This window comes from Chionomys nivalis, chromosome 19 (genome assembly GCF_950005125.1).
Source record: "Chionomys nivalis chromosome 19, mChiNiv1.1, whole genome shotgun sequence".
Lineage (NCBI taxonomy): Eukaryota > Metazoa > Chordata > Mammalia > Rodentia > Cricetidae > Chionomys > Chionomys nivalis.
The window spans coordinates 57,102,736-57,119,002 of record NC_080104.1 but is presented as its reverse complement, the minus strand read 5'-3'; the positions used below and the strand labels follow the sequence as shown (position 1 = coordinate 57,119,002).

The window sequence follows — 16,267 nt, the reverse complement described above, 5'->3', positions numbered from 1 at the left end:
GGTGAGGCTATTTTGAGGGTATGCATGGTTAAGCCTGGTATGAATGAAGAGAGGCTTTCCCGGCAGGAGGCCTTGCAGTATGGAAAGGGTTGTTTGGCAAAAGATGCTGAGCTGGAGACAGACCAAAGACCCAGGCCAGATGACCAGCACATCCTTTAGCTACCATGGAGAGCTGGAAGTTAGAAAACTGGGCTCAGTTGAGCTAGGTCCAGAATGAGGCACTGTAGCTATGTGACTTCCTGTTCTTCCATGTACCTTCTACACAAAGAGCCCTTGAGCCGCATGGGAGAGCAATGACATCATTGAAGCACACCCATTGTGTGCCTTGGGCATCCGGTGTGTAGCCTCATAGGGAGATAGGTATTTGGAGGACCTGACTAACACCCATGAGCCTTTCTGCCTGGGTCCTGGGACCCAAATAGAAGCTGCCTAGTGACATACGGGGGCCAGTTACAACTAGATATACTGAATCCAGGCTAGAAGGTTGAAGCAGGAGGGGCTTCTGCATACACTTAGGGGTCCAGGGAATCTGCAGCAATAGATGGTAAAGGGAAAGAAAGAGGAACCATTGGCTAGGACAGCAAATTGGCAGGGGTGGGGGGCGTCTCAAGTGACCACTGTTAAGCCTGTAATGTAGAGCTGGGGACAGAGGGACACAGGGCTCCTGCAATTACTCCATTACTTTCTCGAGCACAGTGCTGGCTTAAGGCCCTGGTGGATTTCCATGAGCCAACAGAAGACCTACTCCTCTTCCAAAGAGAGGGACAGCCCATGGGACAGTGTGTTGTTTGCACAGATGGGGACAGATCACAGTGCCTTTCTCTGGCACTTTGTGACTTTGACAGCTCCCTGTGTACCTTCAGGTCCCCATTTCTGTTTACCAGCACAGTGTTCCAGACTCCATGTCCGCCACTGTCATTGGTCCAAAGCCCCTTTGTCCTTCAGGAAGTACAGAATGCCAGGAGCATCACTTTGATTGGCAGGGTTAGGTCTGTCTCACTTCTCTGGCTGACCGGCAGTTCAGAAAGTCTTTGGGCACTGGGGGTACCAAAGAATGTAAGAAGAGAATGCCACCAGGTATTGAAAGATTATGTACCTCTGGGATGGAAAGATGGCTAGGCAGTTAGGAGCACTGACTGCCCTTCTAGGAACCTGGGTTCTATTCCCAGTGCCTAGATGGTGATTCACAACTCCCTGTTCCAAGGGATTTGAAGCCCTCTTCTTGCTTCCGTAGACACCAGGCATACATATGGTACACAGACATACATGCAGGCATGTATTCTCACATATAAAATGGTGAAATAATAAGAATAACAACAACAACAAAACCATGTGTACCTCCGTCATTAGGTGTTGTGTTTACTCTTGGAGAGAGTGTGAAGCATCAGGAGAGGCAAGCAATCTGTTCTGGAGTCAGATCCCCCCAGGTAGGAGCTAAGAGAGTGGGAAGATGAGCAGGGGAGGCAGGGAAGCGAGGTTAGGCTTGTCCTAGGCACTCTGGCTTATGCAGAGTCACCTTGGGCCTTGGGTATGGAGGCCAGGACAGCTGGATAGCCTTTAGGCTAAGGTTGATGTGGCATTTGGAGCCCATCTGGAGACCATACTGGTGCTGTGACATCGTTTGGACTGTGGAAACTGCTTCAGATTGTTCTAGCCAGGCTTGGAAGCTTGGAGAGAGACTATCTTCGCTTTTAGAAGCATAAAAATTCCGTATAATGGGAAGCTGCTTCATGTGGGCTGATATGAGTGACTGCCAGCTCTCTCCCTGCTGGGGCAGGGGTGGCCAGGCTGTGATCTGAGGACCTAGCCTGTCTATACACAGTCCGTGTGCTTTGGAGGTGTGTGACTGTGATGGGTGAGTGTGTACCCAGCGGAGGGGAGAGGTTGCACCCATGGTGCTGATGATAACCTGCAGGTGTGTGAGTGCACATGGCGTGTTCATGTCTAGGAGGAGAATGTCCCTGTGTCCGTGCTGGCAGCGTGTACACAGACTGCACATGTGTGTGCATGGACACAGGGCAGGCTTGCCGTGAGCTCTTTCTGGTGGGTGTGACAGGAAGAGAGCCCCAGTAGGCTGGAATCCTGTTAGCACTTAGGTTTGCCTGCCCCTTTCTTCCCCATCTAAGGCTGACGTATTTAGATAGAAAGAAATCCTCAGCCTCCCAAGACCCAGTTGATAGTCTTTTTAAAAAAAGGTTTATTTATTTTTTATGTATACAGTGTTCTACCTGTTATGTATGCTGGCAGGCCAGAAGAGGGCACCAGATTTTATTTCAGATGGTTGTGAGCCACCATGTGGTTGCTGGGAATTGAGCTCAGGACCTCCGGAAGGACCTCAGGACCTCTTAATCACTGAGCCATCTCTCCAGCCCCCAGCTGATGGTCTTTATTTGTTTTATCTGCATGGTTTTTCTTTAGTCGGGGCTCTGCCACACATCTGCCTGGAGAGGGAGTGGTCCTGCTTTCCCTACCATCTTCAGGCTCTGCCAGCTCCGGTCCCTGAGGCTCAGGGGTCCACACCCTATAAACTCGCCTCTTAGCAGATGACTTTAGACTGTCTGGCTCCACAGGGAGTCTGGCTGGGGTTTCCAATTCAGTCCTTGGGAGCTTTTGTCCTCAGTCAGGCATCTGCTTCCACATCTCTCTCTGCTGTTCCTGGAGGAGCCGGTGGAACCAAGTGGCCTTTGCTGTAAAGTAGCTGGACCTGGAGGTAGTGTGGACACTCCTTCTCTGAGAGGTCAAGGCCTCTGCAGCCTCTCCCCCACCTTCCACAGAAACTATTGCCGCCTAGTTGCCTCCCTAGGGGCTGCTGAGATCAGAGAAGTAGCTTTCATTCTACCTGGGGACAGCTTGCTCCATGAAGACCGTAATGGTCTCCCACGTGCAAAAATGCTAACAGCGTACTGTCAAGACATACATCTCCCTTCCCTTCCCTTCCTCAGGAGCAGGGTTTTTCTAGCTGCCACTCATAGGGGTGGCCTCTGATTTCTGGGCCCTGGAAGTGCCAGTCATCAGAGACAGGCGTACTGGAGTGACCATCCATCCACCGTGGTAATGGCAGGTTCTCACAGATACAAGCCAATCTGGGGGCAGATGATGGGAACAGAATTCCTTCCAGACCGACAGCCCCCTGTACAGAGAAGCGATTCCCATGCCAGGAATGGTGTTAGCTCCTTGAAGATGATCACAGCCATGAGCAGCTGGATTGGAACTGTCTGGTCTTGTGAATGCTTCTTGGTGGGAACTGGTACCCAGCAAGTACCCCAGACACAGACAGGACCCTTAATCCACACAGACATGATGTCATGTAATCCACATGGTGTCTATGTGGATTAAGCCCTTGACTTGAAAGGAAGAGAGGCCTTTGACAGTCGTGGCCTTTGACCACAAGGCACCAGTAAGGGAATAACACACCTGGTGTGTTTTATGACTGCGCTGAACGGCCAGACTCAATGAGCACTGAATCTGCTCACAGGTCAGGGAGTCAGAAGAGCGGCTGCTGAGACCTACAGGCTGCTCTGCCCAGGTTGGCACAAACGCAGGCGGCCCCAGGTCGGCAGACTGCCTCAGGCCGCCTGAAACTGGGGCCGTGTTTCCTTGACTGGGCTGCTAGGTGTAATTAGCCGTCCCCAGCCCTCTTGGAATCCTTCTGTGTGTGTGAAATGCGCAGAAGATGACGGCAGGCAAACAGAACACTGTGAGCAAAGCTGGTGCCATGTCCAACCCCAGTGAGCCAGGCTGCCTTCAGGAACACTCAGCCGGCCACGCCCGATGAAAACAAGCTAGGCAGTCCCGATCCTGAGTTAGACCACCTGCATCCCCTTAGTCGGTGGACCGGGAGGGTTTTGTGTGTAAAGCGCTGTTAGCGCAGGAGATGGAAACAGTGCTTGCATTCCCCTTGTGCACAGCTTCCTGCATTCTGGCACAGCATTAGCTCATCCTGGAGGTGCTGTCCTATGAGAGGTGTTGTTTAGCTGGGGACCGTCTCACATGGCAAGCAGAGGCTCGTGGGATTATTAGGGGGTGATTTCCTATCTAAAGAGGAAAGGCTTGGGCCAGGGAAGTTGCTCAGTGGCCCAGGGGCTTCATACAAATGTGAAGGACAGAGTTTGGAGTCCCAGAAGGCCTGTAAATGCTGGATGGATATGACAGGCTCCCTTGTAATTTCAGTCTAGGGAGGCAGAGAGAGGGGATCCCCAGTGCAAGACTAGCCATGTCTGTGATGTCTGTTTTTTTTGTTTGATTTTGTTTGATTTGGTTTTTTGAGACAGAGTTTCTCTGCATTGCTTTGGAGCAGTCCTGGAACTAGCTCTTGTAGACCAAGCTGGCCTCGAACTCACAGAGATATGCCTGCTTCTGTCTCTTGAGTGCTGGGATTAAAGGCATGTGCCATCACCACCTGGCTTGATGTCTGAGTTTGATTGACAGATCCTGCCTCAGTAAGGTGGAAGGGTGAAGGAGAATGAATTCCCGGCATCCACCTCTGGCCTCTACACATATGCTTGCCTCTATGCACAATCAAACATGTATATACACATGCACCTAAAAATCGATTAGGGGGAAAAAGAGGAAGGGCTGATTTGTTCATAGGCAGAGGAATGTGGTCTTGATTTCTAAGGGAAAATACTCTCTGGTCTTGCCCTGGCTGTGTGAAAACAGAACTCTAAACAGCTGCTTGCCTTGTTAGAAGTGTAAGGTGGCTTCTACACCTGGTCATATACACTCCATCTGTTGATAGGGGGCTGGGAGTCCAGCTGTATCCAGCCATCTATGTGTTTTTCTCATGTGAGTTCCACAGAGGGAACTTGCAGAACATCTGGCTTTCAGTCAACCAGTGACCATCTCAGTGACCTGTCTCCAGCTTTGAGCAGTTTCCAGCTCATGGGAGCGCAGCAGGGGCTGAGTGTTTGTCTTGGAGTAGAAGCAGTCTGAAACACAGTTTGCTCGACAGTAACCCCAACTGCAGCCTAGATAGATAAGCATGGTAATGCGCAGGCACCCGAGTATTTAGCGCTCCCTTGGTGATGTCACTCGGGGCCTCTGGAGGTCCACATCTGTTCCCGAGTGGCAGAACTCTGTCTGACGAGCCTGCAGGACAGGGCACTTGGCTTTGTGCAGAAAGTGTCTGCCATCCCTGGCTCTTCCGTACTTCTGTCTACCCACCTGCTCGTCTGTCTGTCCACTGAAGACAGACACAGTTCCTGCGCTTCCCCCTTCACGCATTCCCTTCTGTTCTCCAGTGCTATCATGTAGGGAAACCGGGTTCCTCCACAGCTTGAGCTTCCTTCGGTGCCCCTCCCTTTTGTTCCTGGGCCCCTTCTCCCACTGGGATGATTCTCAGCCCTCTGGGGCAACAGCTGACAACCAACCTCCTCTTCTTAATGATTCAGTCTCAGAGCCGCAGGCTTCCTGGCTCTAGCTTCCGCTTCTCTCTGCCTTGCTTAAACAAGACTCCAGGGACTCCTCGTCCAAATTAAAGTGGCACCTGGTGACAGGTTGGAATGTCCAAGTGTCCCATCTGTGAGAGACAGTGAGCCTGTGGATAAGCCATCCCCATGGGGTGGAGTTCTCTTCAGCCTGCAGGTCTGGGTGCTTGCTGGAGCCTAGGGAGACCAGGCAAGTTCCCCACATCTCCCTGGCTCAGGAGGTCTCTTTAGCCATTATGCACAGGGGCTAAAATGTAAGGAGCCTGCCATGTGAGGGTGGGCTCTTACCTGACACCATACCAAGGGACATGTCTGAGCTGGCATCTTTATCTCCGAGCCGCTGGCTTCTGTTTGTCATTTATAGCACACTCCCACAGTCTACTTGAAGACTACAGGGCTCTGACTTTGTTTCGGATGTGTGTCCCCCCCCCCAAAGATCCTGGCAGAAGACACTTGGCAGACCTTCCCTAGACATTTGATGTGACTGTGTGACAATAAACCCTTTTAATCATTCATAAGGGGATTAACAATGCATTGATTATATTATTTAATCATAAAGCAATTGCTTGTAAATTGTGTACAAATTATTTGTGTTTCTGTAAGTCTAGGAGGGGTAAGGAAAAAACTCGCAAATGAAATGCTGAGATAATTGCTTGTCGGTACAGGGACCTGTGTACCACATCAGGAGGAGGAAACGGTCTTTGGTCCGGTGCTGAATAGGCTCTGTCCACCTGCCCTTTTGACATGAGGGTGGTGGATCTTCCTAGACTTGGATATCACTTGAACAAGTGCTTTGAACACCCTAAGCAATGTGCACGTGCCGTGAATGTGGGTATACAGGATGAGGTCATTCTTGGAAGAGAGTATCATGAAACAGACTCAGGTCTGCTTCTGGCATAGAATGCGCCTTATGTCTTTCATATCTTTCATACTGCATTCATTGTGGGAGACTCTGACTTTGGCTGCAGCCAAGCAGCTCAGCGTTGGGGCCAAACAGAGCAGGCAACAATTAGAAAAATGAATCCACTCTGCATTTTGCAGGATACAAGACCCTTTTGAAAGGGATCTCTGGGAAATTCAACAGTGGAGAGCTGGTGGCCATCATGGGTCCTTCTGGAGCTGGGAAGTCCACGCTCATGAACATTCTGGCAGGATACAGGTGAGCAGATGCCAGCAGAGAAAGCTGTGTGAGGGGGGCTGTCGTCCCTAGGAGCATTCTGTCATGTATAGCATTTGCTACTGGAAGCTGGGCTCACGTGGCCTCCTGGGAAACTGAGCATATGTGTGTATGTGTGCCTGTGTGTGTGTGGGGGAGGGTGTGGTGCATGCTGTCTCCAGAACTTGAGAGTCGAGGCGGGAAATCGTGCAGAGAAGACAGTGACGAAAGCCTGCACCTGCTGATGGCTGCGCAGGCCATGAAGAAGAGACCCCAGGCAGATGGACAAGGCAGCTTCCTAGTTAGCTCTGCCCTCAGTATATCCTCTTGACAGGGAAGTGTATGAAGGTCAAGATCTGGAAGAGCAGTGGTCAGAAGACAGAAAGCCAGTAGGGCAGCATGCTGGACAGTTACATGAGGCATGGCAGAAGAGAATGAGGAGCTGCTGTGTCCAAGGCCTGTGGTTTCCATGATTGTTCAGGGCTTTAGGGAATCACCATTCCCAAGGTCACACCAAGGTTATTCATTGGTGAATGATTCTAAAGTGGAACCTTTTGAAGAGATTAAGAAAGGCTTTCTAAAATCCTGCTCTTCGGTTCTCACAGAGCAGGGAGTGTCAGCAACAATCATCCAGTTAACCATGGACCAAAAGAGTTAAAACTCCAGCCTAAAAAGTTCATACTTTTACTTGCACACATCTTTTAAATAAGAAATATGATGCGATCTGATGCCACTTTTGTTCCATCCACGACATGGATCGGTGTAGCCACATTTCATGCCTGTTAACTGCCTAGGCTACCAGATTGGTGGAGAGATGTGGGATTTTGTTCAAGGGACCCTTGCTTTTCTTAATAACGTCCCCAAAGTAAAAGGACAGGCATGTTGACAATTTCATTACAACACATTCTAACTGTCCTATTAGTTGATATTATTAATTTCTTACCATGCTTAATTTGTATATTAACGCACATGGCATAGGAAAAGTCATGGTCATATAGTGTACAAAACTCCGCATGGTTTCAGTATCTGCCTAGAACATTATCACTTGCTTTCCTGTTACTGTGGCCGAATTCCTGTAGCAGAGGCAGCTTAAGGGAGCAAAGGTTTATTCTGGCTCACGGTCTCGGAGTCATGGGAAAGAAGGCACAGCAGCTGAAACAGAGGCAGAACCAGGCTTCAACCTTTAAAGGCCTGTCCTTAGTGACTCACCTCTACCACCCAGGCCCCACAACCCCCCATTTCGGTACCACAAGCTGGGGATCGGGGGCGGGGGGTATTTCAGATACAAGCCTGAACACACTATAACCCCTGAGACTAGTAATGGACACCCATAATCACTATAACCCCTGAGACTAGTAATGGACACCCATATACTAATTATTTCAGTAACTGCGATGGGAGGTGAAAAATAAACCTCGCTGTCTCTTAGAGTTCTGAATTGCTTCTGAATATCAGAGATTCTGATTTTCAAAATCGTCACCATGACAAGTTCTTGTCCATTACATTCACATCAAAAGATCAAAGCTAAAGTCTCAACTCCCTGAGTCAAGGCAGGGAGGGAGCCTAGTTGGTTTTTTTTAGGGGGCTAGCTCTTTTTGAGAACAGCACAGCAGTTCCTAGAAGGCCAAGGGTGCTTTTGCATTCCAGAGGTGCAGAGGCAGCCCTGCCAGGCTGGGTACCCAGAGGAAGCCAGGGGAGCTGCCCATTGCCTGGGAGTGCCCTCTGCCTTGACAGTGGGCCATAGGAAGTTGGAACCCAGAATGGTTCCATCAGTCCCCACAGGTTCCATAGCGCTACTGTTCTCCATGGCCACAGGGAGGCAGAGCTGAGAAGATGTGTTATTGGGAAGTAAGGAAGATGGGGGCCCTGGTAGCTAGCTCTACTGGTGTTTAGAAGTAGCAGGCCCAGTGTGTACATGCCCAAGGAGCCGACAGATGACTACCAGAGCAGTGTCCTCTGACCCTATTAGGACAAGGAGGCTCCCAACCCCATCACCTGCAGTCAGAAGGTTCTCCCCTTGCATCAGGACCAGTCATGGGGCTGAACTGTCGTACCTGGGATGCTGTCTCTGAGCTACCCAAGGCATCTGCTGCATGCACCTGTGATCCCAGAGCAGTTGGCGTCATCTGGGCTGCAAATAGAGTAGCCATTGGTCTACATCCTTGCCCTGCAGCTGTATCGTGGGGCATACCGAGGCATGCTTGTGCAGCGGGCAAAGAAGAGAAGCCGTTTCCTTCTGGTGTGATAAACATGCCATTTGAGAAAGGCCTTGTGTGTGGCTTGTCTCCCTGCTGGCCACTTGCTCCCGGCAGAGTACTAGTGTGGTTCTCTGGGTCTCTGGTCCCTCTCCCCCATCCTGTTGCCATGCTGAATGGTTCTGCTGGGAAGAGCCCGGGAGGGAAGGAGGCCCCCTCTCTTGCTTGCCTCTCTGAGCCACCTGAAGGGGGGATGCTGAAGGAGCTGGTTGGCAACCACCTCTCTGCTTGTCTTTACAGGGAGACCGGCATGAAGGGGGCAGTCCTCATTAATGGCATGCCCCGGGACTTGCGCTGCTTCCGGAAGGTCTCGTGTTACATCATGCAGGATGACATGCTGCTGCCTCACCTCACCGTTCAGGAGGCCATGATGGTGAGCCACCCCTGCCCTCGGGACAACACAGGCTTGCTGCACCTGGCCACATCCAGTTCGCTCCCTCTCAGATGCTGCCCCAGGCTTGCTGCTTACACAGCTTTGTGGGACATAATTCCCCAGACTAGAAGCTTTAATAGCTCTCATTTGGCAGATTCACAATCAAGTTTCTGAGATTATCGATCACCTGGTTGAATGATTGTTTCCATGGTAACCACTTTCCTATTTACCCTTAGACTAAGCAACTTCCCCGCCTAATTAAGGTTTCTATTGTTATAATAAAACACCATGACCAAAAGCGTGATGGGGGGAGGTATTTCAGCTTCTAATTGTAGCCCATCATCTAGGGTGGGGCAGGAAACTGGAAACAAGACCTAAAGCAGGGGCGGTGGAAGAATACTGCTTACTGGCTTACTCCTCTTGGCTTGCTCAGCCTGCTTTCTTATAGCACCAGGACCACCAGCCCAGGGCTGGAGTTTGCCCACAGGCCAGTCTGGAAGGGCCATTTTCTCAGTTGAGGTTCCCTCTTTCCAAATGACTCTCGCATATGTCAAGCTGGTATAATCTCGATGTCCTCCATCACTGCCTTGAATCGTTCTATCTTTGGTAGATTGCTAGTTATCTGAGAGCCTCATCAGACTCACCTATATTTCACCCATAGGTGAGAGACAGAGTCAGCCATTGCTGAGTCCCTACAGGGTCTAGACTGTGCTGTCTCTGGGGAGCAGGGGTGAGCAGAGCCTATAGGAGTTAAGCCGTGAGGCAGGCCTGCAGGCTTCCCAGCGCCATGAGGGGGGGACTCTGAAGCAGGCCTGTGACTCCAGGGTCTCTGAGCATCACCACTAAACTCTACCTCCTTCCATGATGTTGCTTTAGCCCCTTGGCCATGGCTTCCTCGTCTGTGAGACTATTCCAGTCTCTGGCTAGAATAAAGAATGAGTAGCACAGGAAGACGGGGTGGAACCTTGACCTTGGGTCTATCAATGTTGTTCATGGTTCTTTCCACTGTACTGTATCTTCTCACTGTGTCTTCACATGAGACTTCGGGTGCACATGTCCAGGGGGAGTTTAAAAATACCTTTCCCTCTGGGGCCGTGCAAGTGTCCAGATGACGCCCATATCGTAGGTTTCCAGAACAGTCAGGCTATGTTCTTTGCATGGACCATGTCCCCACCAATGCAGAAACTCCTGACTTCTGGGATCTTTTCTTTTTATAAGGGCCTACCCCCTCCCCAGTCAGTGACAGCTCACGTGATCTCATTGTGGGTCGAAGAAGCTTCTAGAATGTTTCTCATTAAAGGATTATCTACAAACCAACACTCAGCTCTGGTTGGTAGCCTCTGCCTGTCATGGCTCACTTTGTGCCTAGCTGGCACTGTTTCTCTGCTTTCTGGGTGCCGCTGCATAGAGTCCCAGTAGGAACTGTGCCTCCCCTGGTCCTGAAGAGGCATTGTCAGAGACTGCACTTCAGTTAGCAGATGAGATGTTCATATTGGTGGCCTTACACAGAGAGGTCTTGCCCTTCCATTCATGACTTAGAATGGGCAAACACCGGATAGAAGCCACCACACAGCACTTTTTGCCACTTCAAAGGAGTCTTAGCTCAATGAAGAAAAGTGGGCACGATTTCAGGTCAGGGATCTGCTCCTTGACCTGCTTTGTGGAGAAGCAAAAAGAGAGGGCCTGGCAGGGTTACTCTCGCTCTTCTGCCCTGGTACTGGGTAAGAGGATACCACCTCCCAATCCATGAACAGTGACTTTAGGGAGAACTGCCTGTCTACCTGGCCTCCAGTGGGGCTTTGGCAGGCTTAGAGGATGTGAGAGGATTTGCACACAGACCAGGGCAGGCAGGCAGGCTACTGAGGAGGTTTCCCTCACCTCTGGTCTTGTCCTTCATGTACTTGCCTACTCCTGTGAGTCCCTGAGTGACCCCCCCATGTGTCGAGTGACCTGATTATAGCTTTTGGTGAGTCCCTGGTGGGCCGTGTTGTCGCCAGTGTGAGAACCATCGCTTTGACTCTCCAGCTCCATCGCTTTTCTGTTCTGGGGTAACTGTCTGTCTTCTAGGTCTTTTCTGTTCTGGGGTAACTGTCTATCTTCTAGGTCTTTTCTGTTCTGGGGTAACTGTATGTCTTCTAGGTCTTGCTGTGAAATACATCTGCTTTTAGAAACACATACGGTTAGATCCTCAATTGAGGGCTTTCACAGTACTGTTGGGGATGTTTCTCTTTAATCTTCTATCCGTCGAGATCCTGTCTTCCGTGGTCTCCACTTCTTGACCACCAGCTACTGACCTACAGCCATTGTACATTTTTATGTGTTTTTTTGTTTTGTTTTGTTTTGCCTCGTGTCCACCGTGACAGGTACTTGTGACGCGTGGTGTCACAAGACAGGCAGCTAGTCTTACAGAGGTGATGTAGGCCTAGCCTTGTCCCACTGTGAGGTCTGGGGCTTCTTCAGTCCCCTCCCTTGCCTCTCAGTCTCTCATCTGACCCCTTCAGCAACTTCACCAATTAATGAGGTAGATTTTAAACTTATCTTCATGCTGGTGAGGAAACTGAGGTCCAGGTGTGCCCAAGAACACAGAGTCTGGTATAACTGAAATAGGGCTGAACCTGGGCTCAGTAATTCAGGCTCTGGGTTTCACCAGGTAAGGCTAGGGACCCCATATTATACTGCAAGGCTGGGGACCCCATCCTTTCCTGGTAAACAGGATCTGAGTAAACAAGCCAGGAAGTTCACCTTGCTATCCCACACCTGCTATCTGCAGATCCTCCCAGGGTGACAACCTCAAGTCAGCAATGGTTTATCTCCTGATTTGTGGAGGTCCTGAATGGGTCCCCTCCCAGGCGGTCTTCACACCCTGCTGCCTAAGGTTTACTTGTCTCTGTGCTGGGCCAGAGACATCTCCTGGACACCTGAGATAAGCAGAAGCATAGCAGCCCCTATAGCTTTCCCAGGACCGCACCCATCAGGCCGTTGAAGTGGGAAAGTGTCCTATGAATCCATCAAGCAGCTTACAAAGCTGATGGGACTCTGGGCCATGCTGGCTTTGGCCAGGGCATAACCCCTAGACCGTGCTAGGATCCCGTAAGGCTCGTTCTTCCAGAAGCCGCCTCACTGTTGCCCTTGTCGCCTGTAGGTGTCTGCACATCTGAAGCTGCAGGAGAAGGATGAAGGCAGACGGGAGATGGTGAGTGTGTCGCTCCAAGCCACACGTGGTCCAGAGCGTGATGGAAGCACATGCGTGAAGGAGCCTGGCGGGGAGGGCTTCTTCCTCTTCTAGATTTTTGTTGTTGTTGCTGATTTTCTTTGCCTCTCCTTGGGTGTGTATGTTAGAGATGGGGGCATCAGAAAGTGTGTGGTGGGGTGCAGTGGCTGGAGTCCAGGAGGGATGATTCTGGGCTAGATTGACATTTAGATCCAGCAGTCTGCTGCCTTAGCCTCACAACCTCCATCCCACCCACCCACGGGCAGAAGATGCTAACCTCAGGGCCTGGCCAAGGGCTCCACCCCCTTGGGTGCTTAATACACTTTAGATTAAAATAAATTTTTATGAAATGCTGACAATGGAGATGGTTTAGTCATTGGTTTAAAAATAACCCCCTCCACCCACATACCTTTGCAACGAGAAATTGGGCTCTGCATGTTATTAACCAGTCTTTCAAAAAAAGAAAATAAAAACATTCCCAGCCTATTTGAGACTTTCCCCCTCCCTCTTATCGGTCTTCCTTGCTCCCTGAGCCCTTAAGGATCAGGAAAGGAAGCAAGCAGGGCACAGAAGGAGCCCTAGGAGGTCGTGGGGGCGGGGGGACAGAGGTGAGGAGAGCTGATCAGTACTTCTTCATGGGCTACCAGAGGGAAGCTCAGCTTGCCTCCTCCTTTCTGTCCCTAGTGCTACTGGGATGCTCTGCAGAAGATAACTGTAGCAGAAGCCCCCCTTCATGATGTTATCTATTCCAAGGCCAGCCAGTGGGGGTGGCGCAGTTTCCGGGGACATTGAGAGTGTGGTGTGAAACGCACCATTTAGATGGACATTATTAAATACTTACCTAAGGAAGTTTTTTTTATAATTCTGTTCACATGCATCCTCCTACTGCCCAGAATGACTAATAGGGCTTAGATTGAGGCTAGCATGGAAAAGCACCCAGGCAGCCTGAGGGTTCCCCCTCCCCCTTTCTAACAGGACCCTCACAGTCTCGGGGTTCTCTGTCATGGCAGTAGGGTATGCAGTACAGAGAGGAAGAATTCATTTCTGAGATGAAAACAGCTCACTGGGACTACTGAAAATGTTTCCTGTGGAATTCTCTTATTCTGAGATTGAGAGGAAGAAACTGAACCCTTTGTACCTTGTGAAAAATTCAGGGGTCACATGTGGGCAACAAAATGGGGCTTGTGACCTTGTCATGTAGGGTGAGCTTCAAGAGCCCCTATAGTCGCTGGCCTGTTGTAAGGAACGAACGCCTGCTTTTGGTCCCGGCTGCGCTGCTAGGTTACACCCAAAATAATCACACAGAAATTATATTAATTAAATCACTGCTTGGCCTATTAGTTCTAGCCTCTTATTGGCTAACTCTCACATCTCGATTCAACCCATTTCTAATAATCTGCATGTCTGCTTACTGGGAAACATTCAACATGTCTGACCTGGCAACTCCATGGCGGCACTCTCTTTCTTTCTCTCTCTCTCTCTCTCTCTCTCTCTCTCTCTCTCTCTCTCTCTCTCTCTCTCTCTCCCTCTCTCCCTTCTTCCCAGCATTCAGTTCAGTCTACTCTGAACTAATCTAAGTTCTGCCCTATCAAATGGTCAAGGCAGTTTCTTTATTAAACCAATGAAAGCAACACATAGACAGAAAGTGTTGTGGGAGCTGCGGGCTGTGTTCCTGCCGCCCCAACTCCTGGTTGCCTGGCTAGCTTATGTCCCGAAATAACAACACACAAACTGTATTCTTTTAAACACTGCTTGGCCCATTATATCTAGCCTCTTCTTGGCTAATTCTCACGTATTAATTTAGCCCATTTCTAATAATCTGTGTAGCACCCCAAGGTGCACTTACCAGGAAGATTCTAGCCTACGTCCATCCTGGGTCGGAGCTTCATCGCATCTGCCCTGGCAAGGAGCTGCATTGCGTCTGTCTCTGAGAGGAGCTGCCCTGCATCTGAGCTCACTTCCTCTTCCTCCCAGCATTCTCTTCTGTTTACTCCACCCACCTATGTTCTAACCTATGAGGGCCAAGCAGCTTCTTTTTTTAATTAACCAATGACCTTCCTCCATCAAGAAAGGACCTCCTACACCACTGGCCTTTTCTGAATAATGTGACTTAGGGCCACCACCCATCCCCCACTGTCCCTGAGAGTGAAGACTAGAAGAGACAGGCCCAATGGCTGACCCTCCCCCACCAAGGGGATATGCTAAAATTCTAACCCCAGTCCTTCAGAATTAACAGGCTGTTTGCAGAGATGATTAAGATAACAGGAGGCCTTTGGGATAGCTCTGATCCAATCTCACTGTGCCCTTACAAGAAGAGGAAGTCAGGACACAAGCACACTCAGGACAGCTGTTGAGGACCTGAAGAGAAAACACCACCAGCAAACCCAGCAGAGAGGAGTGAGGAGGGGCTGGGAAGAGCCAGAACCACCATGCCTTGAGCTTGACCAACCAGCTATCAGACTCTGAGGTGACCCTCAGTTTGGGACACTTTGTCATGGCAGCCTGAGCTGGCCCAAGTCAAGCAACTATGAAGATGACAAAGGAAAGCTCTAGAAAGGAAGAAGGAAAGAGGGGAAGCCAAGCCTCAGAACACACTATGCCAAGGTGAGCCTGAGAAGACCTGCACCAATGGACAAGGAACAGGGTCCTCCATTTTTGTCTGTGCCTGCTTCTGCTCCCTGCCCCTGCATTCCATCTGCCACTGGTGAGAAGGCAGGCCACTGCTGGAACAGCCATGGGACAGGCAGAAGACAGAAGTGAGTCCAGATGGAGCTCTTTCGTTTGGAGCATCCACGTGGCACATGGTGACTGATCAGAAGACTGCGGTAGCCCTGGGACCATGTCCCATCCACCAGCCTCTCGGGCTCAAGTCTTTACGCCGCTAAGATCAATGTAAGTGTAGGATGGAGAGATGGAGGCGGGGCTGTTTCTCCACAGCTGTGGCTCTGTGGCCAGCCTTACCCCATGTAGCTGAAGAAGTAGACATCACGTGACCCAGGCCTCTGAGCAAATGACCACAGTGAGGCAGGCAATTGGCCTCCCATCTTTGCCTGCGATGCTGTTTGGAACTGTCAGAGTCTGGCTTCCAGCTGCTCTTCTGGGTGGTGGTTGGGCCTCAGGAGCCCACTCTGATGCTGGAGTAGAAGACAGCTTTCTTGGAGAAGCCTGGAGCCTTCTGGGAGTCATAACTAGGCCTCAGATTGACAGGACTCTTACATGTGCACAACCTCCATCATCCTGGTCCAAGAAATGTCCCGAGAGTGCCAAGCCTAAACTTTCCTCCAGTCGTGGTCTCTGTGTTGAGTGTCATAGTAAGCCAGCCATGTAGGACTGAGGGATTGGTGTGTCCTGCACGTGTTTGCTTACTAGAGATCTTACTTGCGATGGCCCTCTTCTCAGCTGAACACCGTTCCTGGCTCTTCCAAGAACCTGTCACAGGCGTCTCAAGGGCAGATTTACGACTGGACACTTCCTGACTCATTTCCCAGCAGCCCCCACAGTGCCTCAGTGCATGCTATGCGTAGCGTGTGGAAGAACAATGGAATAGAATGTTCTCATACATCATGAAGTATGTTGTTCACAGACTCCCTTGTTTCCCAGAAAAGGCACCTTGGCCCTGAGGAGCCCTCTGGTACAGGGGCTTCCTGGAGAGGGAGGTTGCCATGGGCCAGTCTGGGGCTGCTGAGACCATCCCTAGACAGTGAGGCCCAGGAGGGCTTGAATTACAAGTGACTGTGGGGACTTTTTGTTTTGTTTTGTTTTGTTTTGTTGGTTTGCTTATTTAGAGAAGGGAAACATTTTTTTAAAAAAGTGACACTGTTGTTTTTTTTTTTTCTTTCTGACTAC

The 16,267-nt window shown here is 50.4% G+C and overlaps 1 protein-coding gene across 2 annotated transcripts in view; it reads left to right on the top strand.

The window, feature by feature from the left end:
• The window catches only part of Abcg1 (ATP binding cassette subfamily G member 1), a 57,925-nt gene that overhangs the window by 26,772 nt on the left and 14,886 nt on the right, over nucleotides 1–16,267 (top strand). For both annotated transcript variants that reach the window (XM_057794833.1, XM_057794832.1), the window contains exons 3-5: nucleotides 6,468–6,585; nucleotides 9,078–9,210; nucleotides 12,353–12,403. In XM_057794833.1, coding sequence (XP_057650816.1) covers nucleotides 6,468–6,585; nucleotides 9,078–9,210; nucleotides 12,353–12,403 — 302 coding nt within the window. The remainder of the gene's footprint in view (nucleotides 1–6,467; nucleotides 6,586–9,077; nucleotides 9,211–12,352; nucleotides 12,404–16,267) is intronic.